The sequence below is a fragment of the Lissotriton vulgaris genome, chromosome 9 (genome assembly GCF_964263255.1).
Source record: "Lissotriton vulgaris chromosome 9, aLisVul1.2, whole genome shotgun sequence".
In the NCBI taxonomy this organism is placed as follows: Eukaryota; Metazoa; Chordata; class Amphibia; order Caudata; family Salamandridae; genus Lissotriton; species Lissotriton vulgaris.
Genome location: NC_141697.1, coordinates 388,943,992 through 388,964,938, shown reverse-complemented (window position 1 = coordinate 388,964,938; position 20,947 = coordinate 388,943,992). Strand labels below are relative to the sequence as shown.

General features: G+C 41.7%; 1 protein-coding gene across 2 annotated transcripts in view; it reads left to right on the top strand.

Annotated features, from left to right (window-relative positions):
* CCDC85C (coiled-coil domain containing 85C) overlaps window positions 1–20,947 on the top strand; it is a 270,400-nt gene that overhangs the window by 218,149 nt on the left and 31,304 nt on the right. For both annotated transcript variants that reach the window (XM_086937759.1, XM_086937758.1), the window contains 2 exons: window positions 14,883–14,978; window positions 20,030–20,128. In XM_086937759.1, the coding sequence (XP_086793885.1) occupies window positions 14,883–14,978; window positions 20,030–20,128 (195 nt within the window). The remainder of the gene's footprint in view (window positions 1–14,882; window positions 14,979–20,029; window positions 20,129–20,947) is intronic.

The window sequence follows — 20,947 nt, the reverse complement described above, 5'->3', positions numbered from 1 at the left end:
AGGAACATACCACTCAAATTTGCTTTGAAAAGAGGTAGGACCCATTCCATGCAAGGCCTTAAATACAAACAGAGTGATTTAAACTGGATTCTTTGTTTCACAGGAAGCTAGTGCAGCTCCGCCAGAGACAATGAGGCAGAGGACCTTGTAGACCATCCTAGTACTAATTTCGCTTCAGTTGACTGTAGCCTCTGCATTTTAGCAAGTAGAAACTTCGGTGAGTCAAGGAGAAGGGCATTACGGTTGTCAACTCTGCTAAGTACGGTGCTCCGAGCTATCAATGAGCGTGCCAAAGGAGGAAGCAAGTGAAAAATCTTCCGTTAAGAACGGATAACAGCCAGGCAAACAGCCTTCTACTTTCGCCACATGCGCCTCCAAAGTAAGATTACAATCCAATGTCACACCCAGGTTGCTAATTGACTTAACAGGCTGAACCAAATTGGGGGTATCGAAGAACCAAAAATTACTAGGCAGCCCAGAAGGAATCCTTTCCGAGGTACAGTAAAGCAACTCCGTTTTGGACGCATTAAATTGGAGCGTGTTATCCCTCAGCCACAATGTCGTCCCGCATGCAACTATGAAACTCATCTAGAGAGGTTGAATGGGGGAGAGAATTAATTGAGTATCATCCGCATAGTTAACAATCTCAATATTATGAAGCTTGATGACAGCAATCAGGGGTTTCAAGTAGATATTAAAAAGAATAGGGCTGATTGCCGAGCCCTGTGGCACGCCATGCGGGACACTAGGAAAACACTATCAAAAATGCACTAACAAAAATAGTTTTTTAATATGTAACAAAAAATTAAACTTGTACCCTTACTGTTGAACCTACATGGCCCTAATTTTACCCTTTATTTTGTATATATACAATTGCGCAAGATGTGAGATCACTTGAGCACTGAACTCATTTACTGTTTATTTTTTTAGAATCAAATACGATACTACAATTCTTTAAATTGTCAGATTCTAATCTTTGTGTATGGTACCACAATGGCAATGACAGTATATATAAATATATATAAATACAAGAGTACATTGTACTCGAAACGCGTCATTGAAAGGTCCAAATAAAATTTTACATCTTGCCTGAAACGTGGGGTCTGCTTCTTCTTTCGAAGGTTCGGAGGTTCGAGGATTTGTTGCATATATATATATATATATATATATATAAGGTACGTGGCGCTCCCGCAAGCAACACACAGCAATTCAGCTGATCAGAAGACACAGAAACCAGCAAGACCCGTAGTTTGGTGCAAATATTTTATTCTAGTTTTTAGCCCTGCACCAGTCCGCCATGACGCGTTTCGGCTAGAGATAGCCTTGATCACATGACAACGTCACGAGGGCTGATCACCCTTTTAAAGTGCAATGTGCCATCACATGGAATAGAAACAGACAAAATACTATCAATGTTTCTAGCCTTCCCAAAACATCATATTGCGGCATGAATGCCCGTGTTTTACAATAGTCACACAATAAGCATCATAAATTCTTGTTTAAGTGTTAAACATTATGAAGCTATGCACAATATAAAAACTCTCAGAAGGTTATAAGTTAATACATAACATTTACATGGCATTGGCAATGATAAACTTTTAAAATTAATATAAAAGTTAAAAGCCTATTAAATAGTTATATAAATATTAAAATATAACTAAAATAATAATTGATTTATTTACACAATTGATCCAGATGTCTTGTATTACAAAATGGGTCAACGTAAAGTGCAATGATGCCCCAGTGGGCATATACCAAAGCCTGAGATGTAACAAATATATTGTGCAAATATGCTTTTTGTGCAACATAAGCTGATAGCAGAAAAATGTGCTACCAAGTGCATGATAAAATAAATCAAAATTATGAAAATTATGTTGGTCATGGAGGGAAAAAGGGGATTAAGTTGTTTAAACAGAATATATACTCCACAGTTCAAAATCACAGGTACAATTTCAAATAGAACAACTCAGATCATAAAATTCATGGATGACAGGCTCAACATGTATTGCATAGATATATTCAGAGATAGGTGTGGCAGTCCTCCCCTATGTTAGGGCCTAGCGGTGCCTTGGTATCCAAAAGTATTATATAGCGAGCCTCTAGTTTCCTTAATAGTGACTCTCTATCACCGCCTCTCCTTTGGGGAGGAACACAATCTATCGCGAAATATCTTAGCAAAGACGCATCCTTTCCATGAGTACTTTCGAAATGCCTAGCTACTGGATAAGCTGCATCTGCATGAGTAATTGCTCGCAGGTGTTGTAATATGCGCTTATGCACCTGTGGCCTAGTGCTGCCCACATATCTTAGGCCACACGGGCACTCCAAAACGTACACAACAAATTCTGATTTACAGTTTAATTTTTGTTGGATTTTGATCGGAAAGGGTGAAAGAGGGGTGGAAACCTCTGTCTTACTGACGCCATGTTTACAAGCTTTGCAGCTCGAGCATCTTAAAAAGCCTTTACTGTCATTTAACCAATTTCCTGAAACCACTTCAGGGCTGCTGGACACTAGACTATCCTTCATTGAGTGTGCTTTTCGATAGGTAATGCTGGGGTACTTGCTGACGGAGGATCCAATCACTGGATCACAGGAGACCAAAGACCAATTGTCTTTAACTATTTTATGGATACTCTTGTGTTGTTTATTGTATGCCATGATTAATCTAGTCTCACCATCAGCGCTCACAGTAACAGAGCTAGTTAGTGCACTACCTGAGCCCAGGAGTGCAGTTCTATCAATCCTATTGGCTCTGTTAGTAGCATTATCTATGGTGTCTGATTTATAGCCACGCTCAACAAATCGAGCCCTACATGCAGATTGTGCCAGCCGGCATTCATCTTCACTGCTACATATCCTTCTAATACGAAGCATCTCCCCATAAGGGATGCTACGTATCAAATGTGCTGGGTGGTGACTTCCAGCATGTAGCAGCGTGTTCCCAGCTGTGGGCTTACGGTATAATCTAGTGTGTAAGTTATTATCACAAACATATAATTCCACATCCAAGAATACAATGGATTCTCTGCTCAGGGTACTTGTGAATTGTATATTTAAGCTGTTGTTATTCAATTCTTCAATAAACTGGATCACCTCTGACTCCGATCCATCCCATACAAAAACCAGGTCGTCTATATATCTTAACCAAAGTTTTACTTTGGTATCCATGACGGCAGCAAACTGCTTCCTCAGGACCTGCTCCTCCCAGTACCCCATATGTAGACAGGCGTAACTGGGAGAGAAGCAGGCCCCCATTGCCACCCCCCTGGTCTGTATGAATAACTGGTTGGCAAAGAGAAAGATGTTATTCTCAAGACAGATATTGATCATATCCAACAACATTTTAGAATGATCATGGAAACACTGATTTCTTTTCCCCAAAAAATGTTGCACAGCCCTCAAACCATCAATGTGGAATATGCTGGTATACAGCGATGTAACATCCATAGATACTAGGACACAGGGCACCATATAAAGTCTTGGATCTTTCTCAATAAGTCACTGGTGTCAAGAATGAATGAGGGCAGGCCTTTCACGTATTCCTGTAGGAAAAAGTCGATATATCTGCTCATATTTTCCAGTAAGCTATTACAAGCAGATATTATAGGCCTGCCAGGGGGTTGTTGTAAGTTTTTATGTACTTTGGGGATGAAATATATCACCGGTGTAACTGGGTAGTCTTTTTTAAGGAACTTATATTCATCCATCGTGATGAGGCCCTTGCTTCTCCAAGCAGATAGTTTGAGGTAAATTTCATTCCTAGAATTAGATGCCTCTTGCATGGAAATGCGACGATAGCACTCTCTATCGTTGAGTTGTTTGTGGGCTTCCTCTAAGTACATTTTGCGTGGCCAAAGGACCACGTTGCCCCCTTTGTCAGATTGTCTGATCACCAAGTTCTTATTTGCTCTCAGTTTTTTGATTAAAGTGTGGTATTCTCTATCTCTGTATATATATATACACACATTCTGCTCCACTCCATCTAGCAGAAATCGTCTCTCAAGGGGTCAGATGTAGTACATTAATTTATATTTATCTATAGATATAAATATATATCTATATAGAGATATATGTGTACATAAATGTGTGTGTGTATATATTTATATATGGGTATTTATGTACATTTTTGTATGTATAGATGTATTTGTATATATCTATATATGTGTATGTATTTTTTGACAAGTCAATAGCCACTCTCTCCCGTTCTCTTCATGATACCCAGGTATTGTGTGTCATACTTGTACCCTGTGTTTCTAATGTTGGACACTTCTGTCTCTTGCTGTTTTCCCTCCTTTTGGCAATATATGCCACAACACTATCCAGATATCTTCACAAATCCACAAACTTACCCTCAGCAGACTTTAATGCCTGGCTGCCTAACTTAGCTCCCATCCACGCTAGTGCCTTTACACCCCAAACCCACTGAGCTACAACATCCGAGATTAACGACCATACCTTAGTAAGGCAGGAGGAAGGTTCTTGATCAGTTTCCTTCCCAGATTGGACAGCCTTCTGTAGCTCCTTTTCTACCTTGTACTAAGTCTTTTTTGATGTGTTATGCACTTCTAGAACAGCACCTGTGTGGTAATGATGTGAGGTCAAAGGTCATAGGAGGATAAGGGATCAGGTAGCTTATCTGCTTGAGAGTATCTTTTCCAAGAACGTCAATTCACCAAAATGCCAAGGGTAGCGGAGGTGACATCACACGCCATTTAACCTCTGCTTTCACTCACACATGCATGCTTACACATACACACACATTTACACAGCCACAGACTCGTTCTCACATAAACACACTCTCACCCGCAAGCGTGCACACAAAGTACATTTAAAATCGTGTTTTACTTCCCTCAGCTGCCAGGGAGAGTCATATCCTAGCAAATTGTAATTTATTCTTTATTACACTAATTGTGAATAATAAAATATTATTCACTATTTGCGTATTAAAAAATAGACAAAAACAAGGTATGTGGAGCTGCACTTGTATGCCTGGCACGGATTTCACTACTCTGAGGCCAGGGGTCACAAAGGTCATGCCAGGGGTCTGGGCCAAGCCAGGGAGCGGGTCGCAGTTGCGACTCCTTGCCACTCCTAAACGGCCTCCGTGATCTTTTCTCTGGCATTGTTTTTACAGTGTATTGGGTCTCCAATGTACTGCTTGATGCACGGATGCTTTTTGTAATGCTTTGCACTTTTCTATCTAGGCGCTATAATTTAAAATGGGAATCTTGAAAATGTACAGCATTGGCTCAAAGTGCCCCCCTTCGTGCTGCCAGTTGACTTAAGGTTGTGTGTTAAGTGTGATCCGAGGTGGGAGCTCCCAGGTCAGGTGCGCTCTCGACTCTATTCGTGGTGCCCTCGCCTCGATCTGCTTTCCAGGTCCTCTTGAATCCCATTTATAAAATAAACACATTTCAGTGTGAGAATAGGATTAGGCACTGCCTTTGGGCATTAGAGCGCCTCTTCAAATACTCTTGACGGCTTGTCGCAGCCTGAGTTCATATCAAGTTGAGGTTTAAGCAAAGGTGATTATGGAGTGCATCTGTTGGCGTGGATTGACTGCCTACTGTCTGGGGCGAGGTCGCCCATAATCCCCTCTGTTGCTTGCAGCTGAGAGGAGGCAGGTTTCCAGAGACTGGAGTGTGTACAAATCCAACAAGGCTGAAAATCGGTGCTGAAGTCAGCCTACGCTATTTATAACCTCCAATGTTCTCGGCTTCTCATTGGGCCATGGCCATGGCTATTGCTAGCGCCGCTTGCTCATTTGTAAGCCGCGCAGTCACAGCCAGTTGAGAAGTTCAGATGCTTCGTGAGCGTACATCTCCGGAGTGACCTACATGTGCAGTAATTGATGCGGAATCAGAACTGGGAATAACTGACTGCAAAGAGTATGGTAAGGAGGGGGAAAAAAAGCAGGCCTATCCCTGTTCCTTCAATTCCGCCCTGGGAGTAGCGCTCATTACAGCCTGCCTTCCACAGGGCGCCGCAGGCTACAGAAAGCAACAGTCTGATTCGCTGCCATCTTATCCTAGTGAAGGCTACCACACATCTTTAGACTGAAACAGGTCAAGAAGTACTAATTGGAAGGAACATGGGCCCAGACGTGTACGCGGCAGCCATTTATAGCAATGCGTTGTTGAGGAGCGGGGCGCTGCTCAGCCCGATGTCCCCCAATTAAAATGCTGTTTCCTCCAGGGTGCGCACTGTTGGAATAATGTGGCGCTCTTTGGGTAGGGGCCTTGATGCCAACGTGCTGTCAGCATGAAGTACAGCTGGGAAGCGATCTTAATTTAAGGCAAGGTACATTTTCCCCAGTGCTGCACTCTTGACAGCCAAAATACCAGCTGATAGAGAGCCTTTCGCCATTTTACAAGGAAACAAATGAAAGTTGTAAGAAGGGGAGTTTGCAGCCATGTAGGCATGAGTGATAGGGACACCGTATATTTTAGGAGTAGTGGAATATTCATAAGCGCAGTGGAAATTTGCATTTGCTTGTCGAGAATTTGAAAGTATCCTAAATTTTGATCAAGTTGCTAAATTGCTGCCTGTGGAACCAGTAATTCTGAGCTCTAATACTGACCAAAGTGTGTAATCCTGGGCAAATCCCAATCTTATGAGATGATCCCCTCTTACTTCTCTACCGAGAAAATGAAGTGCTGAGGAAACATGTGTTGCCCTCATAGTTAAGCAATGTTGGAAAAAACTGAAAATTTGCATAGGTTACTAAGGGATTTTCACACTTTTGAAGAAGTGCCGAAAACGTCTGGCAGGCAACACGTGTGAATTTAGTACATGTGGAGCCAAATGTAGTGTGCAACGAACATTGTAAAAAAAAAATACAATTGTGACTTGTTGGCCCAACAGGGTAGAAGAAAGCTGGAATAATAAAATAAAGGGAACACATCTGCAGAATTAGTGTGTTAAAGAGCTTAATAGGTCACACTGCATAGAACTTAAGTAAAATTGAAGCTGTTTTGCAGTATGGTTGAGCTTTTGCTCAATGTATAAATACTAGCCATGCACTACTGAAATCACCCAAAAATTAGAGAAGATTGGCTGCCAAGTAGAGAGCTTAGTGTGAAACACAGTGCCCGAACTGCAGCCGGTAGACATTGCATTGACCCTTCCTGGGTGCCAGGCAGTAATGAACGCCTCTGCCCCAAAGAAGAATCCTAGATCTAATTGGATCCAGGCCTCGAATATGAAAGCGAAGTTACCTTCTTCCTTAATACCGCATTAAGACTGTCATTTGAAGAACAGAAGAGTTGGCGAAGCCTATAGGCCTGGCATCCGTTTTGTTTTGATATGGATTTTGTACTGCTTTATTGTTAGGGAAGCTGCTGGGCCGCCATCAGTCCCATAGCAGGCTGTGACAATGAGGGGTACTCCTTTCAGTGCGGATGTGCTCCCCGTGAAACGGCGGAATGCTGTCACAGTGAAGTATGCCAATAGCTGAAGTGTGCTGAACCATTGCCCTGTGCTGTATGCTCTAGTGGTTAGAAGAAAATGTGAATGGCACAGTAACAGACCAATGGATGAAGAGGGCTGGTTAAAAGCCCTATAAGTAAGTGTGTTACAGCATCCTCAACAATAAAGTTTTGAAAAAAGTGTGACAAAATAAAGGAAACTTTGACCAAGCTAAAAGGCTGGTGAGCAACGCCAGACCTCTTGGCTTTGCCACCGCTTGTTTAGTGTTTTTATGGTGCTGGGCGACCAAGTCTGGGTGTAGGTCTGGGCTGGTAAGGTCCATCAAAATTTAACTTGGGCTTAGGTGGAAAAACACCTTGCACTAGGCCTGTCTGCCATTATAGGAAGTTGCTGGAACAACATCTGTAAGCAGAAAGCATGCTCATGGAAGCATTTCCAGCTCGGCCTCTCCAAGGGAGGGGACTGGCTTAAAATCAGAGCAGCTGTGAATAATCAAGGCCTACGCGGCTCCCAGGCTCGAAGAATATATTCCAGTATGTAACTCCCAAAAGGAAATGAAAACGCGAAATGAAATTGAAACAAGCATTGATTAAACAAACCCCTGTCTGGAAAGTATGTGAAAGAAACAAGGGCTTATCACCGGCTTTACGCATGAGAACTTGTTGTAGGCAGGGCCTCTGAAGACGCCCGGCAGCACGGTCTGGTAGAAAGATGGCTGAATCCTGGCAGGACCGTGCTTGGGTGACAGTCTGGATGTTATGATGTGCAGACCCCTGACCAGGTGCGCCCACAGCACTGTGCCCAGTGGTGCAATGGAAGCGTGAGCCGACTTGCCTCCATTTTTGAGTGCTGCCGCAAACTTGGGAACAGGTACTGCTCGAAGGCATCTCCTTCAAGAGCGCTTTCTTTAATATTGATTCCTTGGTTGTATCCGGTAAGACCACTGTAAACATGCGGTAAAGGGAGAACCACATTATGAGTCAGGCTGACTTAATTTTTGTGGACATGGAAAACGCAAATTATGAGTACTACCTATGGAAATTACAGCTAGATTCATCTAAGAAAAAATGGGCTCGCAAAGGCCCAGATTCTGAGAATCTGGCCCTTTGCAAGTGCAATTTTTGCATTTGGGATTCATCATCCCAAATGCAGAAATTGCGAAATCGCTAAATTGCGAGGAATTGCATTTAAGGAATCTCTATTTGAGATTCCTTAAATGCAATTCATTAACCATTTTTAAATTGCGAATTCGCTATTTTTGGCCGCTATTTACCGCAAAGTCAGGCTTCGTGGTAAATAGCGAAAACTTATAAAAATGCACTTTAGTGCATTTTTCTAAGTTTGATGTTACACACACACATGTCCTTTGGACATGTGTGTGCGCAACATGAGTCTACATTGACATTTCAGGGGTGCTACAGGGTGTCCTTTGGACACCCCTGGCACCCTTGAAATCGCATCCTTATTTGCGATTGGCAAATTGCTAATCGCAAATAAGGAGGCTGTAGGAATCGCAATTTATTTTGCGATTTCTACATGAATCCCGATTTGCAAGTCCTTAATAGCGATTCCTTAATAATCGCTATTAAGGACTCGCAAATCGGGACATTGATGAATCTGGCCGTTATAGCAGTATTACTTCGCTGTTTGCCATTTTTACCCATGTTAACAATATCTGGGCATATTTATGTGGAAAACTCTGCATAATCATATAATTCTGGTAGACCTAGTTACAGGGCAAATACAACATAACACTTCCATACTTTAAAATATTGCTATAATCCACATTGGAAGAATATTTGGGACTGCATTGTAGCAGTATCTGGTAACGAAGTAGCAATCGCCCTCGCTTCGGTATATACTATTCATTGGATTAATTTTCTGGTGTACACACTCTTTTCATTCTTGTTGTCTCCTCTTGCCCTCGTTCTTCCCTTCTTCCTGTGTGACTTCTTTCCCTCCTTGTCTCCTTCTTTCATGTAGCTGCATTTTCAGTATTGATTTTTATTATTACTCTTGCAGTTTATAGATCAGATGTTGTTGCTTTATAGTTTTGGCTACACTTTATCATGTCTGTGATTTTGTTTTTTGCAGCAAGTGTGCAAAATCTTCAATACAGTTATTGCGTACAGTCTCGTTAAAGTGCTGTTCACAGGTGACATGGGGCTTTATTGATTATTTTTCATTCAGTTTTTGCATTCCTTTAGCTTTTATTCTAGTTTATCAGCTTTGTCATTTCACCACCTTAGGCTTAGCTTGTGTTAAAAACAAATTTCCAATTTTTTGTGGAATTCGCATACGATTCCAGCACTTCACTTACTCCATGTTGGAAATGACACTTCAAGATTGAATAGTACCATGAACTCTGCATGAGAAAGCATTTTCACTACTTAAAATGTGCTGTTTTCCACGCTCTCATTTTCAGTGAACCACTTGGATATGGAGATTTAGTTAATTTAGACTAATGACATGTAAAGCTTTGCCTTCCTGGACAATTCAGCTTAGTGTGTGCATGTACAAATTCCTTGTTATGAAGCACTCTGTACCTCATTTCTGCTGTTGGTAAGTGCAGTAAATAATAAGCGTTACTAATACCCGCTTTGTCATCCACCGAAGGATGGAGGCCTATGTTGCCCTTGCCCTGATACGAATATGTATCTTGTAGATCATATCAGATGTCAGCAGTGAGCATTAACTGACTTTGCAAACCTGCACACAAATTCTGTGAGAATATTTGGAGGAAGGTCCATAACTATTTAGTTTGAAGAGCCAAATTTTGATGCAAAATTGTAAAAAATTAATTGCATTTATGGTGTCAAGATTTATAGAAATTTCAGATTTTGCACATTTGTGTACTATCATTTGATTTGTGTTTCGTAGATATTCTTGTATAAATCCTGACAGTCTTTAGTGCAATGCTTAATAAACTATAAATTAAAAAAAAACTAAATACAGGAGACTTTAGCAGCACCTTCTTTCTTTTGGTGGTGCGTTCTTTGCTCTAAAGTCTCTCCTGACATAACCTTTTAGCAATATAATGGTATTTGGATTTTTTTCTGGTGGTGAGAGCACATGATGAAATTAATTTGGATGCCACTAAATCAGGTGTGTACGGTACGAATTAGGCTATTGCCAGGTCATAATGGAAGCTGTCAATGAACAATGTGGACAGGTATTCCGAGGGCATGTCAGTCCTACAGTTATTTCTGGTTCATTAAGATAAATCAACAGAAACTGATAAGCTTCATAACTTTTGACCCACTTCTCAGGCAAGCCGAAGACAAAACCACGTGAGAACCAACAATGTACTGACTTGTGTTTCTCATAACAGCTGACAGAAGGGAGTTTTCAGAGAGTGCATTTATCCCCTGACAGGCCGGTAATGAGTAACGTGCGCATTGTGTAGGTGGGAGGATCCTGTTTGAATGTTGCATGCCACTCGGTCACTGATTTGTTTGAAAGGATTAATTCTTGGTGCTTTCTTTCTGAAAGGGCTGCGGGAACCGACGGTCTGCTTGATGAAATAGTCCATTGTGCCTTTTCTCTTTTACTCAGATTAGTGCCGAAAAATGTAGTCCATGAAAAGGTTGTGAGAGGCCCCACCTTCTAGAATAATCCTCGAATAATTATGATTTATTTTATGATTTGAAAGAGGAACACTTAAGGCAAACTCCTGAGTGATTTTAGGTACGGCTGGCTGAGCTCCTACCTCTTCCTAATATCGACTCGCAAACCCTATTTTGTGAGTCGGTATGTAAATGTAAATGTACAGGAATTTATATAGCGCAAATCACCGAGCGGTTTCTAAGCACTTGCTTAGGGAACTCGTCCTGGTATTCCCCTGTGAGATAACCCCGGCAGGGTATCCGCAAGGTGAAAGCCAGGCATCCCGCCGCGAGGGGCCGTTGTGGAGATTAAGCAAGCTATTGCCCAGAGTCGCAGAGTGTGAACCCGTGAATCGAGTAGGCACCGGAGCGAGAATTGTTGAGTCCATGGACATTTTAGGACTCAAGACCCTGCCGAGCCGGGAATTGAACCCTGGTCCCGGGCTGACCTCTGCTTCCAGGTCTGCCTCCTCTAACCAGTGAGCCACACTTCTCCAGGTATGAGGTTACAGACTCGTAAAATAGGGTTGGTACACGAAAAACAGCGTTTTAGCAGTCGTTAACAGCCTGATTGTCCTTAAGCGTCTGCTAAAACGGTCCTACATCTGCCCCTTTGAATTTTGTTAATGAATCGGTTTCTGCCTTTAATGGTGTTGGGAATTTGTAACTTTGAATTTTATGAGAGACTACAACCCACTCTCTGCCTTTAATGGTGGTAAGAATCTGTAATCTGTCATTCTCTAATAATCATGCTCCTTTGGATAGCAACGTTGACTAAATGTGTGGTTTTAGTACACCATGCTATAAGATTCTTGACTGAGAATCTTAAAACGTTACTTATGTAGATTGATTTTGGATCATTAATACAATATTCAAATTTCTTATATTTGCATAAGTCTATATTGTCTCCTGGTGTTCTTTCATTGAACAGTGCTATTCGAATTGGTGGTTACCTACTAATTAATGGTCCTCGGTGTGTGGCTAACATGGTTCTGGACATCCTAATTCCCACCCTTCGTAATGGCGGAGAAAGATCCATCAGAGGACCATCACCTATGTGGTAAAGGCTAATGCTGCCATTTGTCTAATCGTAAAGGGCCCAGTTAAGTTAGAGGAAAAGTAGACCAAGATTTTTTTTTTTTATAATGCTTCCGCTGATCAAGAACATAGCCAGCGTCCATCTTGTGTGCGTGTCTCTGAAGATCCTTTTGAAGATGATCCAGCCCTTTCCTCAACCTTACTCAATATTTCAGTTAATGGACGCCCACCAACTCCGAGGAGTTAATGTGCCAAAATGTCCTCTCTCTAAATTTATCGATGTAGCTGAGGCTCAGGCTAATCCTATATATACTTGGAGGCAGAGCATGAATATTTTACTCCCTAGAATATTAAACACGTAAACGTTCCAGAACGCATAGGCAATGAATGATCTCAGAATGCGCTATTGAGATAGTACCCGAGGCACATGGCTTCCCCTTACCAACCACGGATCCGTAAGCGTGCTTTACCCAATTCTGAAAGTAGTCTCAATACAAGGAGAGAATTAATAAATACATATGTTGTTTTGCACACTTATATTTTCAAAATAGTGTCCATTTTTGGATTCAACTTTTTTTCCCCAATCGAACATCTACTTTCCTAACTGCAGCCGACCACTCGGTGAACTTTTGTGTTTCAGTTTGAAACGTCGCCAGGAGCCATGCAATAGCGCTGTTGGTGTTGTACTAAAGCATGGAGTAATGCAAATGCTTCTGAATCCTGGATACAATTCACCAGCTACAAAAATGGATACAATTGTAAAATATTGTTTTTTGGGCTCTAGGTTTAATACTACATCTGGAGCAGGCAATAGGCATTTCTCTGATTGGATGAAAACAATAGGCAGAATTAGTAACCAATAAAAACAATGAATGGGACTACAAACCAATTAGCGAAGTTCAATCCTACACCTGCACAGCCTCTGGGTCTTAGTTGTCTATTTGATGTTACTGGAACACCCTCAGTGAAATACAAACGTTATTGGTAGTTCGCAACTATAATTCTTTATGTTCACCACTGTTGTAAAAGGCTTGGTAGGAAAGCAGGTGTTTCGACAGAGATGTGTCAGTTTACTCAGGTATAATACATTTGTCCAGCATTTGTTTTGAAAGCTACAGCATGCTTTCTAATGTTTTAGGAAACTTCGCATACTGTCCTAATTTGAGGGCAGTAATGTTAACTACATGACATAACGGGGCAGGCCTGGCATTTGATGTATATTTTTAATAAAGGCATGCCTTATATGTAGCTGAGGGGTGCACAACAACCATTTAAGCTTGTATAGCGTTGAGACTTTGACGTTGCGTAGAGTGATGGGACTGTGAATGTTCTGTTAATCAGGGTAACAGAGGATGGCCTTGGGTCATCATCACAGATCAATGTAAAATATTGGTGGGTAGGATGAGTCTCAAGGGACGTGTTCCTGGCATTATTAGCTGGTTGGAGAAAAGTTCTCTGCTCCAGTGGGGCTTCAGATGCTTTCGGAATTGTTTCCAGGGTTGTTATTATTATTATTATTATTATTATTATTATTATGTTTGCACTTGTAAAGCGCGCTGCTACCCGGAGTTTTCCTGGCGCTGTGCCACGCTGGGGAACCCGTCCTGGCTTTCCCTGTGGGATGGTCCCTGCTGGGAGTCCCCAGGGTGTAGCCAGGCATCCCCGGCGTTGGGGGGGGGGGGGGGGGCGTTTTGGAGATTAGGCAAGCTAATGCTCAGAGTTGCCGAGTGAGACCCCAGATTAGAGTAGGCACCGAAGCGAGAATTATCGAGTCCGCTGACCCAAGTCCACGACCCTGCCGCCTCGGGAATTGAACCCTGGTCCCGGCCGACTTCTGCTCCCGGGTCTGCCTCCTCTAACTGGTGAGCCACACCACTCCACTAAACCTATGGCGCTGGGGGGAGGTTGTTCCAAAGTTTTGGGGGGCTAAAATGAGAAAATTACTTTCCTGGCTCTTTCTGAATCTCTATTTCCTTTGGGATGTGTTTACACATTCAGCACAGTAGAAGACTTCCTTTAGTACATCTGTGGTGGTATCTTCTTGCCTTTGTAGTTGTTGGATTCTACCAATTGAAGTAGGGAAGGAAGCCACTCAATGCAATGTCAGCAAGTCAAGACTTGATCTGTGGGTTAAAACAAACCTTTGCTTTCTTCAGACTTACAATGAAGGTTGTATGCGATCTAGTGTGTCCCTAAACTGATGGATGCTGTTGACTTAGAACACTTTACTCGCAATTAGGTTAATTACATCAAATATTTTTACATCCGTATTTAGTACAAACATTTCAGCTTTTTTCATATCAAATGTGTAAAATTGTTTTAAAACTGTGGGTGGGTGTGCGTGTGTGCGTATGCGTGCATGGGCGTACAAAGTACATGTAAGAAGTTGTTTTGTTAATCACGTTTAATTTATTTATTTATAAATCAGGATTTCAGGAGGTGACTGCTCAAATATGTCTAGAGCTACATTAAAATGGTGGAGTAAATATGCCTTCGATGTCCTATTACCTCGGTGTCTCAGTTTTGTAGGTTATCTCTGAAACAGTCTTGAGTTTTTTGTGGTTGTTTAAGTGTAGCAGCCTCTTTTGTTTGTTCAGCTTAGTTTATTTTGGAGTTTATCCAGCTTGTCCTTCCTCCAGCTTCCTTTTCACAGGATACATGCATATATTATGCTGTGTGACCTTCACCACTTCCCTCGTTTTCCATGCAGTGTATTTCTGAAAGCATCAGTGTTTTGCATGCTGTAAGAATGCTTTCCCAATTGCCGAAGACACAGAGGCACTGATTTTTCTTGTATGGTTTATACAGGGTCCTGCCCGCAAGACTCCTGAACTTGCGTCTACACCCCCTGCTGGGTATGTCCCTGGGGTGCAGAAACCAGAGGCTGTTGTGCATGCTATGAAGGTAGGTCTGCCTTTGTTTTATTACAATGAGCACTCGTAGCGCTCTGCATTTGCTCTGCCAAAACTGGTTTTCAGGATAGAATTTCCACAGACTCCACAAAATACATGAATACCTTTGCAGGCAATGCGTACATTTGGGTACGTTTGCACAGAGGCTATCCTGGACAAAGATAAATCTCCTGGCTTAAATATTTTGGGCAGAAACGTGTCCAAATCCTTTGTTATTGTATGAATTATAGATGTTCTGCAGAGATATGTGTCGGTGTAAACTGCAATACACCAAGAAGACCTGACTTTTCTACTGTGGTATTCCCCATCGCGTGTTCAGAATAAAACGCTGAAAGTGTTTTTACCCAAAGTATATTGCTGACGTGTTTTAATAGGAACGTTTTGAATTGGAATATATTTATTAAAATTGTGCTCTACAGAGTAATCAATAATTTTTGTTGGATTATTTTATTAGAAAATATTTATTTGGACGTTTATCTAATTTTCCCTAACAATATTCTGATAATAGATAAATTACTTTTATAACCCCAGTCCTCGAATAAATTTACTTTTATAACCCCAGTCCTGGAATATCTGTTGCAAGGTATTTGTTACAAATCTTATGCATAGCGTTTTTCACAGTACTGTAATGCACACAGCCATTTATACTATATGTATTAATACTGTGGCATTTTTAACCCAACGTGATTATATAAATACTATTCTAACTCCAACACCTGGCAGTTTGGGGTGTACGGTACTTGTCACAGATCCTGGTCGTGGTAATCCTTAAACTATAATGCATAATAAACAATATATTTTGTTAATAATACTCTGACGAATTTGATAAAGTTTATCTAATAAGTGTTTTCTCTCATGAAAAAACCCTTTCAGGCAAATTGTTCTACATTGAAACCTTTTCAGTCAATTTTTGACAATAGTAGTTTTGTGCCAAAATGCCCAATTTTAAATCGATTACTGACTTCACAGGCATTCATCCAGGCCTGTTAAATAGCATCTAAGATCTCATGATTATGTTGAATGCAAAATGTCTTGCACATTAACCATTCTAAACTTAATTGGTTGGCAACTACTCTAAATATCTACATTTTCATCAGATGACCATTTTCAAAATATTTTTACATCTTGGCCAAAGTCCTTCCTTACACCTACACAGATTTCCCAACTTTGACCATGAGTTATGTGGCAAACAACTCTGTGCTTGTCATCAGGTTAATGTTTCCCGGGTGTGCGCCAATGCAGTGAGACATGTTTGCAGGGCTACTTATGTGGGTGGCACAATTAGTGCTGGAGGCCCACTAGTAGCATTTGAGTTACAGGCCCTGGGCACGCATGGTGCACGGTACTAGGGATGTACTAGTGAATCAAATATGCTGATTATGGAGAAACCAAATACCATTACATTTTAGACAGGAAGTACTTGTACTTTAGCACTGGTCAGAAAGTGGTAAAGTGCCCAGAGTCCTAAAGCCCGCAAAAAGAGGGTCAGAAAAATACTGGGGCAAGACAAAATGTTGGGGGAAACCCTGCAAAAAGGGCCAGGTCCAACAATTTTGTTTTTTTTAATCATGGACTACAGAAGAATACATAAGATGATGTTCCTGCACTTTCAGAACTCCATTTGACATAAAGAATAGTGTAAAGTAAAGTATGTCAACAGACCTTTAACCCCTTGCGTGCTGCCGCGATTCTGCGCCTGTGCGGCACTTCTAAAGAGTGGGCGGGTTCATGACGGCCCCCAGCCGTCATCAGCACCACCCACCGTGCTGCATGACGGACGGGGGCCGTCATCAGCATGCAAGGGGTTAAGGTAAAGATAAATTACTGTGACTTCATTTAGACTTATCAAGCACATACAATGTAGGCTTTAGGACCGGTAATATTTTCCTGTAACAACAGTCACAGGAAGAGGTTATGCATATTGACTGCTCACATAGCTAACTTCGCAAACGCTATCGTCTCACAGCGCTTTCAATGACTCATGTTATTACTTGGGTCAACGTTACTCCTTTGCTTTTGAACTTCTGAACCATATAGCACCGAGTTGGTACTGTTCACATACAATAACATGAACAAGGGATTACACGAAGATTATGAAAGATACTGTAAACCATTGAGTTTTCTTACTATTGATCACGGTACTTACTCACCCGTTGCACAATTAGAAACTTAGCAAAACAATCCTGTAAAACACCATTCCAGTCTCACCAAGTATCCCGCCATCCCCTACTCCTTCGTACCTTCCTATGTCTTGCCCATTCCTACTTTTGAGCTGTCATTTAAATGTCTTTTCTTCGGGCACTATCACCAAATTGAACACTTCTCCTGAACCTTCGGGACTCTGGTAAATTGTCCCTTTATGTTGGAGTGTCCAAGGGGATAGGTGAAGGTTGAGTGTTTCACGAAAACCCAGGATATTTCAAGGAGCGAATAATCACTTTCCTGTTGACATCTCAGCAAGGAAGTTGCCACGCCTGAGTAGAAAGCTGGAGCAATTAGATCATAGTATGAAACCATGACACCACATGGGAGACCTCTGCTTTAGACTTTTAGGGCATCAGGAGATGGCAATTTCCTATGGGAACACAGCAAAGCAAAAATTAACTCCATGCGCGCTAGCGGAATTCCGCTCCTGCGCTGAGTTTTCGTAAATCGCACTTTACGTGACGAGCTGGGTTTGTCATCAGCGTGCCAGGAGGCTACGCCATGACGAGCCCAGCTCGTCATCAGCGTCGAAGGGGTTAAAGAGTCAATTATAAGTTCATTATTTTTTGATTTCTTTAAATAATTATTTTGATGTAGAAAGAACTGTCCTCTGGAACTGAAAATGTTCACGATACTTCTTCGGTAAGTAAGAAGGCAGGTATTCACAATGTGGTCAGTGAGATCATGCTTTAAAAACTACCTCTCTTACCATACTTCATTTAATTCTTTGATTAAACTGTCTGCTTTAGTTTTAATAGAGACTTCATATTTTATTTTTGTTTTAAAATTTCAAACTTATCACCTTCCAGTGGAAATCTTAAATCTAGCCCTATAGTTGCTGCTTAATGCTGGTATGTTGTTGGTAAAGTTCACATGAATTAAACCGCACCACCTTTTGCCTAGAGACCTGTCCATTCATTCAGACTAACAGGCCTGCATGGATTCTAGAGTTCTGAGTAGTTATTAAAATTCAGAAATAAGAGATATGATTTGTTTGTGGTAATGAGACCAGAATTGCACTTTACCCTAAGATAAATCCTCACAAAAGAAACCTGAGCTGTGCTTGATCAGTATTAAAGATCAAAATTGAAAAAAAAATGATCTCTTATACAAACTTCATTCAAGGAAGATCTTATATCTTGCTGTTCAAGGCATTATTAGTCACTGTTAAGCAATTTGAGATCGGATCCTGTCCTCTGATGTTAGAAAACACCAGGTGCAATATGCTGTGTGGACCTTACTCAATGTATTTTCACATAATATCCTAAAATATGACTGCTGATTTGAGGAGTCTGTTTCATGGTACTGTACCAAAGGTATCAGTGTAGCTTATGCCTCATTGACCTGAATGTGGATCCCACCATCTTTCCCAGGATGATGATCTTCATAAAAACACAGCAGTGCCGCCAGTAGATACATTCCTGGATGGCCAGCTCAGCAGATTATCCCTTTCCAGATGCTAAAATTGGATTGCATTCTCCACTCTTTGGGGTTCTTAACCCGCTTGTCAATTTCATGTCAGCCACCCATGTAAAAGTTCAATTTCTTAACATATAGAGCTATATGTGGTTAAAGGCTCATTGGTGTCAAGCACAAGACAAGTTGCAATTGCATTTCAAGCTAACTCTGCTAATTTCCGTGCAATTTATTAGAGGCAATAGTTTTCAGCAAGAATAGTCAGACATGCAGATCTTGCACAATCGACAATTTACAGGGTGCACTGCGGTTAACTCAACACTATTACTTCACATGACAACTGCATCAACCTAACTGATATATTGGCTATTACTATTAACTCTCCCACCTCAATTTGGCCCAAGGACCCAAATTGATACGTCTTGAGTTAGAAGAGAAAACTGTCCAAGTCAAAGCAATAGCAATTTGAAGTAATCCTAAAACAATATAGGGGCGGTCCCTGAAATTAATGTCTTTTTTTGTGAAATACAAACTTCCACGGTTGCATAGGGCCTCATTATGTTGTCACACCGCGAAACCCATGATGGTGGTGTGGCTACCACCGCACCGGTTGTCGAATCGCCCTATTACAAGTAGAGTGGTTGAACCGCCATGGGACCGCTGCTTTTGCCTCCGTGATCCTTGGTAGTCTTGCAGCGGTCTGAGGCCCCTAGTATCTGACGGTGCCTCTGCGGCACCTGCAAGCATATTAGGAGTTTCCTCACCGCCACACTTTTCATGTCGCCATGAAAAGTGTGGATGTGAAGAAACAAAGGGGGCCCTACAGGGCCACCTATTACCTCTGAGACAGGAGATGCATGCTGGGGGGGCACATGGTGTGCCCCCCTGTATGCATGCATCCTTAGTTCCTGCAGGGCATAGATTTCAGGAACGTGCAATGGCGTTCCCATTGCTGTGCCTTGCAAATGCTCACGTATGAGCGTATGAGCCTCAGCACTGCCCCGCCATGGGACAGCTGCTGCAGGACCACTGACCTGGATTCCAGTCGGAATTCGTCGCGCGTTCTTAATATAACTTTGGCGTTGTGGCAGCGGGGAGCTGCCCCCTGCCACACCGCTAAAGTAATAATAAGGCCAGTAGTGTCTTGGAGATTAAATCTTAATGTTTTAGAAAACATCAGAATTTAAATTATTTGCTGCAGAGTACATCATCCGTAACCATTGAATTACTTGAACCTGTGACGAAAATATTAATAAAAATCCCAATATAGTAATCCATGGTAGACCTTCTCCCCGCCCTCACCCGAAATGAGCAAACTATTGCTATTGCGCCTAAAGTGCTGATTGTTATTTTTACTACTTTGTGTGATTAGAATATGTTTAACAATAAGTCATGGTGAAAAATATTTTTAATTTTACATAGGTCCTTGAAGTGCATGAAAATTTGGACCGGCAAATGCAGGACACCTATGAAGAAGACCTCAGTGAAAAAGAAAAGGCGATTGTTCGAGAAATGTGCAACGTAAGGACACTGATGGTTTTCATTATGCTTATAAGTCGTATGTGTAGCTGGATAAAAATCAATATCTTCTTGTACAATGAGCATTACAGTTAAATCACTATTGAGTGCAAAAACAGGTTTGAGGACGAGACAGCTGAATTTATGGTCTCAGTAACGTAGTCTTGTGGCTTCCAGTCTATCAAACTGCAGTGTCTTGGGCATGTCGACAAATCTCATATTTGGTCTAGCATATGGATAGTTGATCAAATATTTGGAAGATCTGCTGGTATCATCTGAAGCTATTATTTCCATGAGAGGTCTTTCTAGTATTCAGAAACTCCTACGCGGCATGTCCCATTTTGAATCTACTAAACACTGGTCTAGTTCTCTGCTCTGTGCTGTATACATCTCCCAGTGAGTGCTTAGGGACTTTGGCTGAGATAGCCTGTGGGGCAAGGGATGTGGGCTGAAGTTTGAGGGGCATTGTGACGAGAACTATGGGCATCTAGCAGGTTGGTTGGTGGGGCTTGTGCACCCTCCACCACAAGTGCATTCCTCCCCTTGATCCAACAGCAAAAGCCTTTTTCTCTCTGACGTTAGTCGCTATCGTATTGGCCTTAGAACTAACCCGAAGCAGCACTTTTAAGCGTGTTTGGGCTATTGTACTTTGGTCGTTTGTCTTTGCTGTCCACTCCTTCTCCTAGCTGGGTCACAAAGTTAGACCCAATTTCCTATGCTCGCCCAATGTACTAGAAATCGTCTCGTTTTGGACCTGCAATGGACACTCTGCCAGCGAAGCAATTTATCCTTCTGGCGGGCCTAGGAGACTTATTGTTATGG